We start from the raw sequence: 20,928 nt of genomic DNA, 5'->3' as shown, positions 1-20,928 counted from the left end.
ATTTTACCAGAGCAGAAAGAAAGTGCATTATTTTTCATCAGAAGCTTTTGCACATCTCCTCAATTGACCGTACAAGGCCCTCAGTGAGAACGGCAATTACCAGAGCTGCTTCCGGACTGCTTGTCCTTTCAGGGTTTCCACATTGAAATTATTTGTCTTGGCTGGCATGATGAAGAACACAACAACTGTAACATCAGTCTTATGAACCTACATGGACACAAGACGGAGAGAAAAAAAACCCTTCTCACTCCAAGGTATGACAGCCATCTTTAACAGTAAGAATTAGTCACAAGAAAAGCCAGTGCACTTTGACTGGTTGTCCAGGGAGGCTCTGATCTTATACCTCTCCCTTTAGCTATGAAGTTTTTGTCAAGTCAGACATATAGCTGAGGATAGATACAGGTAAACAGATGCCACCCAGTTCCAGTTTGGGTAACAGAGATCTTCTTGGTTTACAGGCCATGGCTTAGGATGTGAACATAAATTGCAAAAAATAAAAATTCAACAGACATTTTCTCACCTGACACAAAATTAGTTTACTAGCTGTGGTATGCCCAGGCATGGGGCGAGGGATTCCCCACAGGAGCACGCAGAACTACCTTCTACAGCAATAGTGCCTCAGAGGCATGGACAGAAAGAGGCATGATAGCAACCCCCCTCTACCCAAACCCCTGGCAAAGAATCTGCCAGACAAAAAGCTGCAAGTAACTTCTTGCTCATCTCTCACATCCAGATACTGCAAAGGCAAAAAGCATTGGCTGCAAAATCTGACTCTTTACTTATAGATGGTTTCACTTGCTGTTTTCTCCTGTGCGCTAGCAAGATTCAGAATACCACGTCCCTGAGGGATACCTCACATGGAGCAGAACGAGGTTGTACTCCTGTCAGCAACTATTTAAAGAAAAGCTAAGGGTGAACTCTGTTCAGAGCTGTAAAAACTAAATTATTTTTAATTGGCTCCATTTTAAACTTTGGACATACAAACATGCTATAAGCATGCCTTCTCTAAGATTGATGTACAGGGAAATGTACATTTTAAAATAAACTATGGGAGTCACCTATCATTTTAAGGTTCTTCCCTTCCCTCTCTTCAAGGCAGGTTCAAAGTCCATCATGCTATGATCTCAGCGTGCATTAACGATCTGTCCCAACATTCGTATTTTATTTCCAAAACATTAGTAAGGTTTTCAAGTAGCAAAGGAAAAGGACTCTATAAAATAAAATAATTCCATCAATCACTATATATTTTTTAGGTTCAGGCTCATCACTGAAAATTGTTTAAGAAACCATCATTCCCAGATTCACAAATACTACAGGTATTCTGCTGTTTCCAATGGAATTACCTCTTGAAATAATCACAGAGCAAATGTTCTTTGAACAGCTAATCAGGTGATAGCGCGCATGTTGGAAGAATAACGCAATAAAGCCAGGCTCAGCTTATGGAGAAACAAGTCCCAGTACACTGTTCTAGAGAGCTTTGGAAAACTAGCCTCAGTTTCCTTTGACTTTCCATCAGCCTAGCTTGTCATTGATATAAATCATTAGATACAAAAAGAGATTGCTGCAATCATCGCTCAAGCAATTCTTTCCCCCTTACCAAATAACATCTTCCACATCATCAGCACTTATAGTTAATAGCTATGTAAATGTCACTAAAAGGGAGCTGATGTTGCACAACATCGCCAAACAACAAAAGTCATTTATTTGCCAAAGTTGTGGAAGAAATACTTATGTGAGGTGACCTGTTGTGTGAGTGAATGGATTAAGTATTTCCAGAAATTCCACAGGCTCTAATGGTGGCAGTAGAACAAGTGTACTTAGGGCTTTGAAAATTAGTATTTTTTCAGCCCTGCTGACAATATAGCATCAAGATTTTTAACCACGTTTTCTATATCATTTAAATGATAGAGTACAAAAGACAGAGTCTGGGACAACAGCCAGTTCATCCTTACTAGATGACTGAAAACTGATTAGCATTTTTAAAATTTTTTATTTTAAATGTAGTGGTCTGTGGGACACATCTGGAGACATTTATATGACCTCATTTGCAGGTGGCAAGTGCTCTGCTCTTTGGTCATGACAAGGCCTAGGACTTATCTTCATTAAAGTATTCCACAAAGGCACTTACAAACATTGCACTCACTTTTTACCTGAGGAAACAGAAGCATAGAGGAGTGAGTGGCTACCCCACGCTTATTCATCAGGCCACTGCCACACTGAATTTTAATGCAAGATTTCCATCCAATGCGATAATAGTACTCATAGATTAAAAAGATCATGGTCAGGTCCTAATGAATTAGGCAATTTGCTTAAGAAGATATTTTAAAATTGCATCATTAAAGGATTATTTTTATTTGCCTTATAATATATAAACCTTCAGAGTAAATTCTTGAATCTTATTTTCAGTATTTTTCTCTAAAAACAAGAGAGATAACCATGGATTAATTTTTTGAACTACATAATCAATTATTTTTAAACAGACTGAGATCATTATATACTCTGATGATTCAAGGAGAGAGCTTTATGAAAACACTGAATATTCCATAATTATCTTCCTATAAATCAGAGCACGGCATGGAAATTCTTGCAGGTGACTTCCCTAGCATGGTAAATTTCAGCATAAGCTCTACGTCATCTACGTTTACAAAAGCTTTCTCACCCTCAGCAAAAAGTTTAATCTTGATAAGGCTTCCAGAAACATATCAGCTCCTTTGTTGGAAAACTCGTATCTCCCAGCGATGAAGAAAAATAAGGTCTTCTCAAGACTGAAGTCAAGGTGGCTGAAACCAAGCAAACAAACAGACAAGCACAAAGCATTTCTCAAGATATAATCAAACAAAACACACAACAGCTTTCTATTCTGGTAGACTTTCTGATCCCAAGAAAATAACGAAAGCGAGGCTTTTCTGCTGTTCTTTAAATTAAGATGACTGTCTTAATCTGATAAACTGCATCTTGGGTAAATAATGAAAAAATCAGGACCTTCTGCCTGATCCCACAATCTGTTAACAAGCAGAGTTAGAATTGGTGTCTAAAATTCCTTTAGCCTCTGACTGAGAAATCCCAGACAGCTATTTGAATAAGGCAGTAGCATTTCACGTCCTCTATGAAGTACTTGTTAGTCTTCCTGCTTTGGTTCTTGCCTTAAATAGTGTTGGACAACCATTGCTAATTTTTGAAAAGTGAAAGCATACCCATAGAAATGACCTCGAATGAACTCTTGGATCCTAGCCTTGTACATGGAATGCAAATTCTGAAACTCATGCATTGCTGAAAATTTCTTAATGTTCAAGCCATTTGGGGTGACAACATCTGGAAAAGCAGAGAAAAGGCAGAGATAGACATCTTCAGAGTCAGAAAAATCTTTCAGCAAAGAACCGGCATGTCTTTCAGTTGTCAGTATGTGAACAGTTTATGTACTCTTGTTACTCGTGGATAGGGAACAGCACTGTCTAACACAATGGTCTCCACCAGCTTACTCTACAAAGCCATTGCGCGTGGCACTTGGCTGTCTATAACATTGAAGGGGCTTTGTACCATTTTGACCTGTACCCGACATTAGCAGAGATCCTGCTGAACAGTGAGGCCTCCCCCTGCCCTTTCATCCTGTCAGGACTTAAGTAATGTCTCCATTTAGCCATATGCTTTTTGTGCAACGTGCCCTTTACCTCTTTATTCTTGGTATCACTGTTGCCTGCTTTATCACTAGAGACTGAAAACTCTTGAAAGCTGAGTCTGTACTGTACACTACAGTACCATGTAGTACTTGTTTACTACACGGCACAAGAGAGGTCTGTTTTGTCAAGACTTCTGAGGATTTACGAGAAAAGGGAGAATATAACAGAACTTTATAAAAGGACCACCTTTCAGTAATCTGTTGGATTTCTCCTAAAAATAGCCACAAAATAGTATGCTTTACATTTTTTTGGCTTGCCTCCTCAAAGACTCCAATGCATCTTACAATTAAAATGTGTTCATTTTCAGTACCTTCTAAGATAGACTTATAGAATATACATAGAGTTACAAGGATAGACATAGATTGTTCCAACCAACACTGAAATTCAGTCACTCTTCACCTTTCTGGTAGAACACAGCAGCTATTCAAAGGCTTGCCCTAAATCTAATTGAATAAATGAAGAGAATTCCATTTTCTTTTATTTAAGTTGGCTGATGAAAGCCAGGTATGGAAATGAAAGGGGAAGCCAGTTCCTCAGCAGATGTATTTAATAGTAACACAACTAACATCAGTAGACTTATACTAATTTATGATCCCAAAGATTCTTCAGATACAAAGAATCTTCAAAGAATCAAGTAGTGCTAATTATCAGAGGATGTACTAGCGCTGATTTCATACTTGTTCTCCTGGCAAGTGTCATCAGATGTCTAGTAACCACAACCATTAACTGTAGTAATTTTAAAAGTTTTATTCATCATCTAAAGGACCTTCAGTAAGATACCATTCCCTACCACACACGGTTCGTGCAAACAAAACCGCATCTCCTCTGATCTTGGTGCACATGGTCAACTCCCCCCCCCCCCATACTGATGGGCTACTGATGGGAGTAGAGTCTCTTGCTTGCCACCGATACAGGACTTGAACATTACTTCTTCTTTCAGTCAAGGATGCTTGACATCCAGGGTTTTCTGTCCCTTCCCCTAAAAGTAGAGGTTTGTAAGTCTAGCATTAAGCATCTGACAATACAAAACTGTCTCTTATTTCTGGAGAGACTTAGGGAGATGTTTTTAAAACATCTATCACTCCTTTGGTTGACTACATATCAAGATGATCTTAAAATAAGTATAATCAATTCTTCGTATGATGCCCAGTGTACTTGCTTAACATTTTTCATGCAAGTACAACAGCCATTTTTAATTACTTCCTTGAAATTTACAATCTGTTTTAGCAGCATATGTATTTTTCTGCAAGGTAAGTGATCACCAATTGCTCTTTATCTTGTAAAGTGTTTTGGGACTCTTTAGGTTAAACAGCAGCACATAAAAATAAAACCTTTATTAGTAACCATGCAATATCAAAAAATTTGATGGATCTGTCTTGAAACACCACATTTCAAACTGAAGACCAACCTTCACCAAGAAATCTTTACTTGCTAGGTACTTGGGATTTGGTTCTCAGGGACAAGAAAGGGGAGTCTTGGTGGGCATGACAAGAAAATTGTATACTCAAGTTTTTGACAAATATGGTTTGATAAATTATTGATCAAATAACAACAGCAGTAAGTGAAATCAGTGTAATGCAAGCAGTCGTTCTGCCAGGTTTAGACTGGCAAACCGGCCTTTGTCCTGGTGCAAAAGCTCTTTATGCAATCACATCTACTGAATTTTAAAGGGGTGTTTCCAAGTGATGAGATTTATAATTATAATCCAAGTTTAATGTTAATGAGAATTAACAGAGACTGCTATACTTACCACATTTCCTCAGTTATTTTTAGTTAACAACTTCGTTACAAAGTTTTCTTCTCAATAAATTCAAATGCAAACAAAAGTCAATTTTGCCAATTCTGCATCCCTCTTCTAAAATTTTATTTTTAAAGTGTATCGAGAAGTGTACAAATTCTTTCAGTATTCACATTCCTTTGCAGAATTCAGCCTCAACGATCTACTGAAAGATTGCTGACGTTTCTGAACAACCAATGTCTATGCTGATTTCACTTCAAGGAGAATAAATAGTATGAGACTAGATTCCTACGCAGTTTATCTGTGGTCTAAGATACAAAGAAACTATTCCCATCAGAACATATTTTTCCACTTATAATTGTCTCCTAGGATTGGGGTATCAATTCCTATTGGATTTCTCTGTCAACATGAAGCATGATATGTCAATTTTTAATCCAAACGCTAAATATATTTACTTGGTTTCTTCAAAGTTGCAAGAATAATCAAAAAAAAATCTCAGGCCTGTGAATCTCTGTGCATGGAATTCTCTTCAGCTTCAACTGATGGTCTATCTGTGAGCAGGCTGCAGATTTTTTCTCCCAAATTAAACTGGATTCAGACTCATTTCAGTCTCCTAAAATCCCAAAACATAAACTATGATTTTCAAGAGTAGCTGTTGTGGGGAGAAGCCTCATGCCAATATAAAACAGCTTCAAAAGTCTGATTTTCAAAGATCAAGTGCTCCGCACCTGGTGAAAAACAAGACCTTTCAGAGATATCCCAGATCAGATGACTGAACACCTAAATTACTTTTAAAACATGGCTGTCATGTTTAAAATAAAAAGGAAAAATCTCTTAAGTTCATCATCCTATTGGCAATTTTTTGCAGTTTTTCCCCCCATGATGCTGACCTGCGGATGGAGTATTGTGGCTTGTCCTTATAAAGCACTGTGCTGATTTAAAGAGAACTTTAATGACACATCAAACTGGGATCATGACTTTATTCAAACTCCACGCATGGAACACGACAAGGTGTGTTGGTAAGTTCCATATTTTATTAGACTAATACAAAGGGGGAAATCAGACAAACTGTTGGGCAAATATCTCGACTATTTTTTCAAACTGTACTGCTTGGTCTATAAGAAAATATTGCATCTATGAAACTTATCATGGTTAGATCCTAAGACCATCATGGCCGCAACCATACTGCTACTCCCAGCTGTGAGAGATCCGGGGAAATAAACTGTCTCTTCTCTTTCGATATTAAGTAAAGAAAAACAGCATTAGTCCTGGAAATCAAAACTTATCTAACATTCTGTTTTGCATGTGAAACTTTTTGATACATTTCTAAAAGAATATAACCATCATCTCTAGCAAAGCAATAAACCTCACACTGTAAAAGCTGGTGAAATGTATTACAAAGATCGCAGCTTCGGATTCCGTCAGTTGACCTGAATATACCACCACCACTGGAAACCCCACTACAGACAGAACTCCTGAAGCTGAGATGTTCTTGCAAAGAAAACCTAACATCCATGGAGTTAAACTAACGCTCTCCTGGGATGGTACTGAAAGCAGTTATTAAATGGTGCTGAACTTGACTTCTTCTGAATTACACATGCTACTAGAATGTGTTTCAAGTGAAATTATCTGCACTTTTCTTTTGAAAATAGGTTATTCTCTGTAGCGTAGCCAGACATACACATGCATGTGTTCTTGTTCTTCATGTTTGTATACCTGTCTCTATTATTTTCATTCAGCCTGAGGGAACGTTGGCACTCAGAGGAAATATAGCAAGAACAGAATTCAGGTCTTACCAGGATTTCTTTTAAGCATATGTTCTGCTTCTATAGCTGTTATCTGTGAGACTGTGGTGAACACATGGGCACAATGTACAGATGCCCGTTCCATACAGTACCGATGGTAAATCTGTCTCTCTCCTGCTTCCTTGTCAATGTCAAACTGTTAAATAATAAAACAAACAAAAAAGACACCTGTATGATATGCTCGTTAGACTTACTACCACAGAGGTGGTCTCTCATGATAAGCTTACTTTCCCCAGGGGATAAAAATCGTGTGATTATGCTGTTGATTTGTCTTTGTGTTTTTTGAACCATTTTACCAACTTCAAAGAGTTTGAAGAAGCAAGAAAGGTCTCAGTGCCTGCACGTTTGTGAAAAAAAAATGGCAGCTCTGCAATGGAGGGAGACCTAGATTAATGATCCTGTGAAAGGTGAGGATCTGTAATACTTGGCAATATGTCATGCTGCATCTTGCCTGGCCTTGTTGAAAAACTTGGGAGAGCAGGGAAGTTGCTGGTAACTGAGGGTATAGGGGAGAGAAGAAAAAAGGCATGGGGATAAGTAGAGAATCTGGGGACTGGGTAGAATGGTGGGAATCACTGGTAGGCAAGAGAGAAATGGAATTGTGGTAGAGGTAGGATGTAAGAACTCAGTCACAAATCCTGAGGGAACAAAGAAAATAGAAAATGAGATATTTTCTGATACTCAGATGTTCTTCCTCCAACTCCACCACTATTATTTGCTGTTCCTTTTACTTCAATTTGAAATCCTTCAATTTCTAGAGGCAGGTGTAAGTTAAACTGCTAGATAAGGCCATCCCAAATACCAAAGTATTTATAAATCACCTTTAAACCTTGCAGCTACCCCCTTTTTTTTTTTTTCAGTGAGCTTATGTAAACCTGATGGGAAGAAAACGCACAATACCTATTAAGCCCATGCTTAAATGTTTGAATGTTCACTAGTGCCCACTGCAAAAGCACTACAATGTAGTCTAAAACAGAATAATGCCAATGGGGTATCAATGATTACAATTAAATTACAATCCTCTTAGTCTTACATGATGTTTCACTTGCGGGAACAGAAGTGTTGACCTCCTAAGGTCAACAGCACGGGCACCAAATAGACTGTGTGAATCACACGAGAGCGACAGTGACTCTCAACGAGCTCTGCCATTATCAGTGCCTAACGCTAGGTGCAGTCTGATTTTGATTGCATTTGACTCCGTAACTTCATTGACCATAATAGATTTAACCATTATCATAGGCTGGGCAGACAGCGCTTTCTATAGTTAGGACTATCCGACCCTTGCCATGGCTAGTTGCTTTTACTACTTTAGAACTTAGTCGGTAGTAAAGCTATGTAGACCACGACTTCTCATACTGAGTACATGCTTAAGGTTGGTATAGAAGATATTTTAAGAAATTTCAGCAAATGTGAACCATGTCAGGGAATAAGATCTAAGCAAACTATTTTTTATTTTTACTTAGGTATGTATAGATGTAGGTATAGATATCTTACAACTGTTTTGCTAAGAAACTTAAGCGCTTTTATCCACTGCACACACATTTTGCAGTGGTGCTGCACTGTTGGTGAGAAAGTGGCATCCACTGTATTAGTTGAAAATGCCACCTTAATGTGACCAAAAAGGAGCCTTGAAAAATTTCAGCTGAAAAGCTCTAGAGAAACTAGATGCTTTCTTTTGGTATTGATGACCCTCTACATCAAGAGTTTCTAACCTTGCCAAAGAGATTTTTAGAAAAGCTGTAAAACATGCTATACATTATGATACCATTTTTCAGTTGTATCGTCATATATCATATTTTCTGGATTCACCATGAGGATTTTGGTGCATGAAATACAACCATGTCACAAAAGATCTTTTCTCTAGAACATACATCTCATTTGTCACAGAAGTTGAATGGTAGAAAAAGCACAGAGCAGGAAGGTAGAGTAAGAGAAAAATAAAAGTGAATTCATTTGACTCCTTAGAGTGCCACAGATCTCCAGCATGACGCTTCACTTACCCTAAACCAAATCTTTCACATGCAGTTCTTAACTGTGTGTTCCTCCTTTTCTGGGAGACTACCTTGATATGTTTAAGTCTGATCTGTTGAAGTGCTGAGCATTCAAATCTACATCTGAAATACAATGTGGACCTATGCTCTGAGGTTATAAAGTACTTGGTACTGTTAACACAAATAAAAGCTTCCCTAAGAAAATATGGATGATGTAGCTACCTCCCCTCATACGGGTATGGTAAACTAAGTAATTAATGTTTCTGGACCATTCAGGTACCACTGATGAAGTGTACTCACCTGGAGTACTGTGTGCAGGTCTGGAGCCCTCAATATAGAAAGGACATGGACCTGATGGAGGGGGTCCAGAGGAGGGCCACCAAAATGATCAGGGGGCTGGAGCACCTCTCCTATGAGGACAGACTGAGGGAGCTGGGGTTGTTCAGCTTGGAGAAAAGGAGGCTCCGGGGAGACCTCATAGCAGCCTTCCAGTACCTGAGGGGGGCCTACAGGAAGGCTGGGGAGGGTCTGTTTACAAAGGCCTGCAGTGACAGGACGAGGGGCAATGGTTTTAAGTTGGAGAAGGGGAGATTTAGATTGGATATTAGGAAAAAATTCTTTACCATGAGGGTGGTGGAACACTGGAAGAGGTTGCCCAGGGAGGTGGTTGAGGCCCCTTCCCTTGAGATATTCAAGGTGAAGCTCGACGAGGCCCTGGGCAACCTGGTCTAGTTGGGGGTGTCCCTGCTGACTGCGGGGAGGTCGGACTAGATGACCTTTGGAGGTCCCTTCCGGCCTGGACCAATCTATGAATCTATGAATGCTGCAAAACAGCTCTTAAGAGACATCTTAATAACACATTGTAAATAAGGTAGGAAGCTGCATATTCAACAATACAAAACCAAAAATCATTATGATTGTTCAACCATTCCGCGTGCCAAAGACACAAGATGGGACAGTCCTTTAGCATGCTGGGCAGACACACAAATGGGACGGGGCACCACTGCACAGTCAAAACTATGGAAGTTTTTCCAAATGTGTTTGACTTTGTATTAAAGAAGATTTTTAAATTGCTAGCAAACAAATAGCTGGCCAAACTTTACAAGGCCCTCTCTCACCGAGAATGGGTTATTTACAAAATGTAACTAAAAAATAAATTCAGGACATATTCACTGTGATAAGACTATTCACTACGATAAACACTACTAGGAGAAAGGTTCATAAAAGGGTTGTTCAAAGCACTACGGCTTATTTCTTGGTAGATTTTATTTCTTTGATTGCATGAAAGCTTCTAACACATTTAACACATACACATATTGGTGTTTATTTCTTCATTGCTATTCATTTTGTCATCTTCTGGAAATGGGAAATATTTCTTCTACACACGCTTGCATGACTTTTGGCACGCTTTTTCAAAGGTACACAATTCCCTGTCTATTAGCAAGTGTAAACTGAGGTCACAGGGTTCTCATGCTGGACTCTTTTCAGTGGTTCCCAGCAATAGGACGAGGGGCAACGGGCACAAGCTGGAACATGGGAAGTTCCATTCAAATATGAGGAGAAACTTCTTTCCGGTGAGGGTGCCAGAGCGCTGGAACAGGCTGCCCAGGGAGGTCGTGGAGTCCCCTTCTCTGGAGATCTTCAAGATCCGCCTGGATGCAGTCCTGAGTGATGTGCTCTGGGCAACCCTGCTTTAGCAGGGGAGTTGGACTAGGTGATCTCTAGAGGCCCCTTCCAACTCTGACAATTCCCTGATTCCGTGATTTGCTCTCACTCTCCAGCAGTTCCCTCCACCGATCAGTAAAGCAAGATCTTGACCTTTGACTTCACTTACAGGGTGGAGTAAGAAACCTCACTGTGCACCTCTGAGCAGGCTGGATGAGTGACTACAGAAAATAAGCCTTAGACAAGTTGAAGGGCAGGTTAAATGGAACTTAATTGATGAGACAGTGCAGGAGACAAATTTAGTCCACGCAGTACTGTGCAAAGACAGCTGAGCTTGCTGTGACAGTATTAGCTCCGGAATTAGAGGCAACACGGGGCATGGCACTGTATTGAGCCAACAGGCTGAAATGAAGTAGAACACCAGTGCAGCCAGTTTGCTCTTCACCCCAAAAACACTGTTTGGCTTTGCTGTCTGAATGCTTGTCTGCTACAGCTCAGGCACCTGTGAACTATGTTCCACAGCACTGGCGTTCAGCAAGGGCAAAGCAAAATATCTGTTAAGTGCGTCATGATTACTTTTGTTTGTTTGCCGTTATCAGCAAATGGGAACACTAGCAAAGTCACAAATGAAAGTTGCATCAAGGGAGAGACAGACCTAAGCCAGAATTAACTGTTTATAGAATTATTTAGGTTGAAAAATACCTGTCAGAACATTGAGTCCAACCATTTCTTCCCTCGGTGACTTTTAAAGACTAATGACTTCAATATCCACCCCCCTGTAAATATTCCACTGCTCCCGGTGAGGATCCTCTCCTACTCCGATTGTTAGAAACCAAGCAGATTATTAGAATTTACATGATGTCAAGGATCAGAGGGGAAAATGCCTCCCTTACAAGGCCACTCTAATTTCAAAGCAAAACAGGAAGATGTTCCACAGGCTTTAAAGTAAAACTTGCATTTGCTGCAATGCAATTCTAAGGAAAAATTTCAGCTCATTTCTGTCCTTTCTATGGATCCATGTGATGCATAACATTTCATTCACGTCTTAAAATTTATCACGTTAAAAGGCACAGTAGGTAACGACTGAACCTCCCAGCATGACATTCTGGTTAAGACAGCTAAGATAATCTTTGAATGCAAAAAGAAGAGAATATTAAGTAGTTATGGGATACTGTTGTTATGCTTCTCTTGGAAACAGTGAACAGTCACTGAAGTAATAAAAAAAAACCCAAATCAGACATTCCTACTTGAAAATAATAAAGACAAATTGCAAAAAACTTACAGAAGAACAAGAAGAATGATTTGAGACAAAACCTGGGAAAGACTATACTAGCTATGTAAATACTTTTCTGAAAGACAGATAAATTATTTGTCACAGTCTGCATACAATCTCTAGATACTGATACTAGCCTATGCTTTCATAAAGCAAAAAAAACACCCCAAAAACTATGATGAAAGCCAACAGAAGTTAAACGAAGACAAATTCAAACCGGAATTAAAATACATAGTTTTGCTAATGAATAACTTTGTGACACCTTTGCATAAATAATAAAGATTCCCCTCACTACTTGAACATTACCTCAACATTTTTGTATGTAGTTTGTATCTCAAAGAAAAGGTACAGGTTTGATGCACGAATTTTTAGCTGAGGATCTTAAGCAGAGAATGAAATGATCTCTTTTGGTCTTTATAATCAGTGGCATGCTGGAGTTCAGAAGGTGATTCTGCAGCAGAATCAGTAAAAGTCAGAGACAGGCCTGATGTTCAAATTCCTTACCTACCAAAAGGTAGAACGGACAGATCTTCACTTCTCGCATAATCTCACTGTCTGGATTATGTAAGAATTACTCTTTTTAAAATCCAGCTTACTTCAAATTTAACTCCCATTGATTTTTATCTTTCGCAACTAGAACTTTCATTCTGGTATAGCTCTGCCACGCCAAGTAAGAATGAAATTTACACTTCCTGGCTTAAGTCAGATTTCCATTAGCTGCTCTACTAACAAAGCGGATCAGCTTTGCATAACAGTGAGCTCGGTGACAGCCGGGACAATACTGCACTAAGTGGAATGAGAATTTGGGCTTCTATATCGTTAGCATAAAAGCTCTTGACTGTTTATTTTCATTGGGACTTTTAGTACTTTTCCTTGAAATCTTTTGGGACAGAATTCTCCAGCACTTTGCAAACTAGATTCTGCACCTGTATGAGCCGAATGTAAAATGTTGCTAGGTCTAAATAAAAGTGTTACACATTGGCAGGTCAACCTTATATTGAGGAAAAAGGCAATGAAGAGACTACATTTGTTTTTTCTTCTCCTTAGAGCACTTTTTCCATTATAACTCAAAGTGATTTTTCAGTAAGAAGCATCAGAGGCTGAAGCCTACAAATTTCTCCATTATGCCTGGCCAGTGGTCCACAAAACCATTTCAGATGGTCACCTCTCCGATGATATTCCAGGTTAGATCACTTGCCAAAAAGACTGCTCGCAATACAGCTGTCTATTCACCTATGAACCAGCCTGGATCAGCAGTGTCTTTCAGTCAGTTTATGAGAGGTGTTAGTCTATTTAAAACTCTGCAGGGGTGAAATGAGACCAAAAAAAAACCTACCAATCAACCAGCCGAAAAAAACCTAAATTACCCAGTCCCCTTAAACAATGGGGAAACCAATAAAAGATTAACATTCTTGATCTTCAGCTGAGAAGTCAGTTTCTCCTGAAGAGAAAAAGGCTTCACAGAACTTCTTTCACAGAACTTTCTACCTTCTGGGTGAACTATTTTGGCTCAGTTTATCTTAGAAAGAAACATAACCTACTTTCACCAGTGTAAAAGCTACACTGGACATGGGGACAATGGGAAAAAATGCATTGCTGGTTTGTCCTGGTTTGAGGTAAAACAGAACCAATTTTCTGTTCAGTAATTTTACTTTTCAGCTAATCCTCTCCTACCTGAACTCTCAGAAATTAACTGCATATTTTTAAGACAGTAATCCACTTCCAGAGTGATAAGACTTGATTGTTTATAATTTATAAATGTATATAATTTATATAATTTTTATATCATGATATATAATTTATAAATTACGTATGATTTCTAATTTATAAAGTCCAGTCCAGTCTAGGACTTTCCCAGTGCCTGCTTGTGATGTCATCCCAGGAGCTTGATATGCTTTCTATACATTGTATATATTTCATTATTTCCTTTTTATTATTTTATTAATATTTGCGTTTAAGTAGTTTAGCTTCTTTTCAAACTCATAAGTCTCTTTTCTCTCTCATCCTTTTCACCCTGAAGGGAGATGCTCTCCTTTCTCTGAAGGGGAAAGAAGAAAAAGAGAGCATCTGTCATTTGTTTCATTGGCCAGCCTAGCCCAAACCACGGCATGGTTGGACTATTTAGATCTGCAAAACTTCTGTAGCGTAGTTAAATCTATGACGGTATGCCCCTCGTTAGGGCAACGAGGATGATTCAAGGATTGGAGTATCTTCCTTATGAAGAAAGGCTGAGAGAGCTGGGACTGTTTAGCCTGGAGAAGAGAAGGCTGAGGGGAGACCTTATCTATGTTTACAAGTACCTAAAGGGTGGGCTGAAGGAGGAGGGAGCCAGACTCTTTTCAGTGGTTCCCAGTGAGAGGATGAGGGGCAACAGGCACAAGCCGGAACATAGGAGGTTCCACTCAAATATGAGAAGAAACTTCACGGTGAGGGTGCCAGAGCCCTGGAACAGGCTGCCCAGGGAGGGTGTGGAGTCCCCTTCTCTGGAGATCTTCAAGACCCTCCTGGATGCAGTCCTGAGTAACATGCTCTGACATGCTCTGGGCAACCCTGCTTCGGCAGGGGAGTTGGACTAGATGATCTTTATGGTCCCTTCCAACTCTAAAAATTCAGTGAAATCTCTGTTGGGAATTAAGCTCATAACATATCCTGCTTGATACTGAAATTAGAATGTGTTGACTTTGGAAGCGTTCAGGCCAGTAACCTGTAGGTAGAGTTAGCAGTCCCTAAGCCAGCCATTTACCCAGGGTTCTTCAGAGGCTTAAAAGTAAGTAAAAATATCACACGCTACCAGTTACTGTACAAGTCACCTTCTGTTTTGTTGTTTTTGTTTTCCCTTCCTTCCTTCCTCTAGAATCAGAGTGATTTAAATGTGAATCTAGGAACTAAAACTTACACTGAGTAGCTGTTATATGGTCATCACCTCAGGGTTCCTCAGCTCAGACACAGCCCTGTGGTGTTTGTCACGTGCTGCTGAGAACATACCAGTGCTGCTGCTCCTGTGCACACTGCTAAGGGTTTAACACCCAGGTTTCCACTGCAGCAGAGGCAACTAAATTTCTCCCAGTCCAGATGAACTGAGTTAAGGCTGTAAGAATATAAGAATTATATAAATTTCATACAGTAATGCTGTGTAAGAACCAGGATCCTGTCTCTGATTGAGGCAAAAAACAGATGGCTTGGGAAGAGCTCAGGAGTCAGACAACATTAGAGTCGTTATATCAACAGTGCACCCGCCTATCTTCCAGCAATCTACTAGGTTGACTAGGTTTTCAGCCCCCTAGAAAATGTCCTCTTACAGCTCACAGGCTGACATATGCCCTCAGCTCAAGAAACAAAGAATTTTGTTTAGCCTACGGTTCAGGCCTCTCCATGATTTAGGGAATCTGTAAAGAATCATCCACCACAATGTGGCAACCTTTCACTAAATCAACTAGTCCTTTGGGGAAAAGTTAAGAATAAGCTGAAAGTCAAGTTGTCACAGGTTCAGTGTTTGTAAGGGCTATCAGAAGACCACGTGCAGCCTTCCCTTCCAGTTTTATCACCTGACAGGGGCTGGTGACTTGAGCTCTTTGTTCGTAGAAGTGCTAGAGAAAACGTCAGCCACCCCGCTCCGCACAACCCTTCGCCTGATCATTGATACTGACGTTCACTCCAAACAGGTTGGAACTCGGGCCAAAGCCTTCTCTGGTGTAAAGCTACTGACCTCACTGGCTTACTTCAGAGAATACTTTTGTACCTTCTACACCCGTGCCAATTGGCACCTATTGAGCTTTGTTAGGAAGGTGAATTGAAGTGGTATTTTCCATGGTGGAATCCAGAGAAAAAAAAGAAAATCTCAGTAATCCTTTATATTTTTAAAAGAGATGTTTCAACTCATCTCAGATCTTCTGGTCTTGCTTATCGTCAGGGAGGGTTTAACACTGAAGTGGATGAGTGCTGCACTGTGCGGGCACGTGTGTGTGCAGAGCAGGCAGTGGAGGACGAAGTGAGAGTGTGTCACAATTTCAGGTCTAACAGGAAATATTACGGTGAGGAACAACACACTGGCCACAAACACTGAGGGCACTGTGAAGAGAAAGGACCGTGAAGACGCCAGGCAAATATCTTTTATCAGTCATCAAACAGCCATGTCATGGTTTTGCCTGTGCATCCCACTGTTAAATCCCTTAACACTGCAGAAAAGCACTTGGCCTCACAGGGCTGAGTAGAACTCTCTCTTGCAGGCGTTCTAAGCCAGCTTTTTGTGGTCTGTGTTGGGGACTAGAAAAGGGAACATGAGGTTTCCTCTTTCCTCTGCGAAGGCTGTGCGTACCTGATTGTCTCTAGGCACAATTAAACCATACCTTTCCTTTTTGCGCTGCAATAATTTTTCTGCTATATCTGGCACAGCACATATTACAGTTGCATCTTTCCCACCCATCTTAACTGCTGTGCTTAGAACTGGTGGAAATTGTGTTCTGACCATGAAACGCTGATCCAAAGAACTTAAAGTAAATTATTATTATCGTGCTTTAAAGGAAGAAAATTGTGCAACAGCACTGGAACAGGAAAACCAGCCCTTCTACTTTGGGGTGGGAGGGGATGATGCCCTAAAAATATATTGTCTCATCCAAAGATTAAACATTAGGAAGCCCTGGAAAATCTTCTCTACTGGACAAACTGCTTGTTTGACCTTAACAGTTTACTACTAGAAGACAAAAACAAGAATAGCCTCTGAAGACTTAGCTATCTGTATCATTTAATTGTTGTACTCCAGATCAACCTCTCATGTTTCTCAACTGACTTCTGGGCCAGGTTGACGTTTTTACAGCCAAAAGAGCCCTCGTTAAGACATCTGATCTCTTACTAAAAGTTAATTTTGTCAGGGAGAGCTTTAGCACACTATAAGCAGGTTAAACAGTAGTATAGCAGGTTGGCACCATTTCCTCTATTAGTACCTTTAAATATCAGTCTCTCCACAGAGGGCATAAAGCATTAAGGTCTAGAAATCCTTTTAGTTTGTTTGTTTGTTTTTACTATGGCTTCCTTACTAACTAATTATCTGTAAGATGCAAGGCTAAATGAACAAAATTACTGCTGAAAAGTCCCCACTTGATCTCAGTGTTAAACCTGAAACTGCACCGTTTTAGTTCTTTTAATCTAGCTCTGTCCAGAGAAAAATAATGTGACTTCAAAGCTAGATTTTGCATATATACACATAAAGAAAATATGTCTAGACTCCTCTAATTTGGGTCTGACAACAGGACTGAGTTATTCATGCTGCCTCATTAATGCACCTAATATAATTTAGGAGGCTAGTTTTCCTAGGTGATAGATAGAGACAGATCTTTCCAGTGGTAATCTGAGGATGTTTGCCTTAGACTGATTGTGAAGAGGCCAGTGTAATTCCACTGATGATAGATGGAGCTCGGAGGAGTAACCACCTATGTTAGCTACCTCATACTGGGCAGAGAGAATTCCCCCTAAACACCACCACGCTGCAACCTTTGTGCATACGAGTGAACGAGTAGACATAGTCTTTGACTCTTAGTGTGGTCAGCAGATTCAATAGTTACCTTTGGTGGGACAGGAAAAAAAAAAAAAAAAAAAGGTGAATGACTGTTTCCTTGGAGCACAATGGACTGTTAATCTACTCCAAGCTTCTAAACAAGGCCAGTCGCACACTGCTGCTTGGGCCTTGTCTTTGGAAGATGCTGTTCCACAAAGTGTCAAGCTTCAAACATCCAACTGAAAATTGCCAACTGAGTAACTTTTTCATTGATTTTAGCCAAGGAAATGCATGGACAGTGAAGAAGGCAGCTGTTTCAGTCTTTTAACTACCTCTACCCTCAGTAAGTGCTGGAATGCAAAAATCTCTTGAACTCAGTTTGTCTGTAACCATATTAGAAGCCCCAGATCAGGTAATGTACCTCTACTGAAGGCAGTGCTAAAGACATCTGGGTCCCTAAAACGTTGGTTTGTGTTATGCTTCGAGTGGAAAGAGAACAGTGAAAACCAAAACCACTAGATAGTTAACAAAAATTCCAAGAAACAGATGTGGTCTTTTGAACTCATAAAATAATTCCTACATTTGACAGTTACAAGTTAAGCCTAATCTGAAAAGCCTGAAAGTAGAAGGACTTGTGACTTGGAAGAATTAAGAAGTAGGCTGGCGAAAGAGAAAAGATAATGGAATTCCAGGGTAATTTCAGCAAGAGGAGGGGTACTGGCTATTTTTAATACTGCCTTTCATTAAGAAAGACTGGTGTGAGGCTGCACCTGAAGTGTCAGGTGATGACTGCAGCTGAATAGGTTTTACATTCAGCGGTTACTGATGCTGCTACCAGTAACTCCCAAACCACAGCAATCAACTCAAGCAATGGATGTCTTTCGTGAACACAAAGGGGAAGATCCTCAAGGACACTTAACTTAGAACATTGTCTGGGCCCATAACTCTCCTGTTGCTTTTGAAAAATGTCCCAAACCATTGCCAACAGAGATTCTTAACCTTCTTTTCAATCTCATACTGCTGCAATATTACTCCATGTATCAGTGGATTGGACTAGGGTGCTGACTTGACTGGAGACTGAGTTTCAGTACTCTGCAGTGCAAATCTGGTAAACCCAAGTTCACTGAAGGTAGCACAAGTATTCTAGACTCCACTGAGCTTTAAGATCTGTCAGATGATACAGAGACAAAGGCACTCATGCCTCGACACCACATGGTCTTACAAATACCATTTCTTGTGCTCTGGAACTGACAGCCAATCACTCAGCTGTGGGTCAATCATAAGCTATCTCACAATATACAATATGGTGTAGCACAGTAAATAGAAAAGGAGCCAGAAGCTGATTAACTGAAAAAAGAAGGAATGAGGAAATGTCTCTTACCTGGTCAAGATTGTTGTAAAAATCTATATTGGCTGCACAGAGGTATCTTCCAAGTAGAGTTGCATGGGTAGTAAAAATTGTGGCAACAGGAAGTTTCTGAGATCGAGACAGTATTAAACCCACTCCTGCCTGCCACTCATGAAAGTGGGCAATTATGTTGGGCTTGTCATCAAACTGACAGGAAAGCTGAAAATAATTAGAAAGAACATACATTATGATGCTCATCATCCCAGCTACAGAAACCTCTTCTTTTCATGCCGCCTTCTGTGTGCTTGCTTTCTCTCATGTGACAAAGCAGTACAGAGTTTTAAGTGGTCATTCATCTTGATTCCCATCAGCCCTAATCCTTAGCCCAAGAAGCACATGCACCTTACTAGTGCCTCAGAACAGTATCCTTTCTAGAGTGTTGGGGAGCTCTGGCAAGCACAGTTACTCGTTTCCTTTAACTTGCTCTTCTGCTGCTGAAACTCGTTTGGATAAGAAAATCATGAGCACCTATGACAGACAGATGATTCCACAGATTAACAAAGTTTCCTCTCTTCAGGTAGGCTGTGGTAGAGTGACATGGGAAGTGATAGTGCTACCAGTAATTCTTTCTGTCTGTCTATATTCCCTGTGCAAGGCAGTACCTAATTGCTGAGAGATGGCTTGACCAGCTTCAAGAACAGTTTGTGAGTGTGACATCTTGACTACCATTGAAGAGAATAAGGGAGTTTGAGATCCTACGTCTAAGGGCACCCAGTAACAAACAAGGGAGTTGAGAAGAAACAGAGGGGGAAGTGACAGTAAAGACACATCCCAAAATCTCACGTAGGTCAGCATCCCACCCCCTACCGACCACCCACATTCTCCCAGAAAATATAGTTAAATGACCACTTAAGATTTAAATTTTAAATACAAATTTGATCTACATCTGGTATCAACTTCCTTAAAATCATAGTTTTCAAACTGGAGAATAGGAACCACATTCCAAAGCTCTTTTGCCCTGCTGACAAGGCTGAGGTTTGAAAATCTCTATAACAACTGTACCTCTTTTAAAAACCAGGCTGTTAACGATCCAAAAATCACAGCATCGTTGGCTTCTCGGTCATGAAAAGGGATCCCTATGTTGCTGACATCCCAAAATTCACCTTTCCACTTGTCCAGATTCCAAGCTGCTGATCCTATATCAAACAGTAAGACATATGGGCTTCCCTCTATCAGCCATCTTCCAAAAAAGACCTGTGGGAAAGAGGCAAGGATATAAGCAGAAAATGTAAAAGTAAATGTAAAGGCCAGTTAGCATAACTATTTTCATCCATCAAATCTTAAGTATTTTACATAAGGAATATGTGATCATAGTCCTACACACGCAGGATTTGTGGTTTTCCTTGCAAAATACACGGAGTAATACTGGACCAAACACAGGGTAAAAGGAAATGACAATCTTTAAGAACATCCTGTTTTTAAGACTTTAATTTTAGATTTTCATTACAATGTTAACTTTTTGTAATGAAAGCAAGCTTAGGAAGACTATACTTGGCTGAATAATGAGGTCTCACGTTCTTATTGAAGTATCTGTGCCATTTTTGTTCTTATTTCAAAATAATTATTTTATTTCAGTCAGATTTGTCATCAATCTTTCACCATTTATGCTAGATTACTGCTGACAGATTTTGTAGCACAGGTGCTCGGGAACTGTATCTACCATGACATTTCCTCACTCTCTCCAGGCAGCACAGCTGATGTCCTTTGGCATAGTAGAACGATCAACCAGAAGGTGTAATAATAGCTAAAACCACATCAGCCCAAAAATACAGCTTTCCTACTTTATCCGCATCAGTATCGTTAAACATCTCTAAGAGTATTTAGAACTCCACTGATATAACTTACGTGCCCAACCAGGAGAATAGGCTGAAATGTCATAA

At 39.9% G+C, this 20,928-nt stretch overlaps 1 protein-coding gene across 2 annotated transcripts in view; it reads right to left on the bottom strand.

Moving 5' to 3' along the window:
* The window catches only part of GYS2 (glycogen synthase 2), a 51,278-nt gene that overhangs the window by 13,680 nt on the left and 16,670 nt on the right, over positions 1-20,928 (bottom strand). Inside the window, exons 4-9 of one of the 2 annotated variants that reach the window (XM_074166023.1) lie at positions 20,051-20,242; positions 19,022-19,207; positions 7,212-7,356; positions 3,195-3,312; positions 2,660-2,780; positions 101-207 (exon numbers count right to left, since the gene is read on the bottom strand). In XM_074166023.1, the coding sequence (XP_074022124.1) occupies positions 101-207; positions 2,660-2,780; positions 3,195-3,312; positions 7,212-7,356; positions 19,022-19,207; positions 20,051-20,242 (869 nt within the window). The remainder of the gene's footprint in view (positions 1-100; positions 208-2,659; positions 2,781-3,194; positions 3,313-7,211; positions 7,357-19,021; positions 19,208-20,050; positions 20,243-20,928) is intronic. The other variant, XM_074166032.1, reaches the window with a different exon arrangement.

This window comes from Numenius arquata, chromosome 2 (genome assembly GCF_964106895.1).
Source record: "Numenius arquata chromosome 2, bNumArq3.hap1.1, whole genome shotgun sequence".
NCBI classification, from domain to species: Eukaryota; Metazoa; Chordata; class Aves; order Charadriiformes; family Scolopacidae; genus Numenius; species Numenius arquata.
This window is presented reverse-complemented; position numbering and strand designations above follow the sequence as displayed.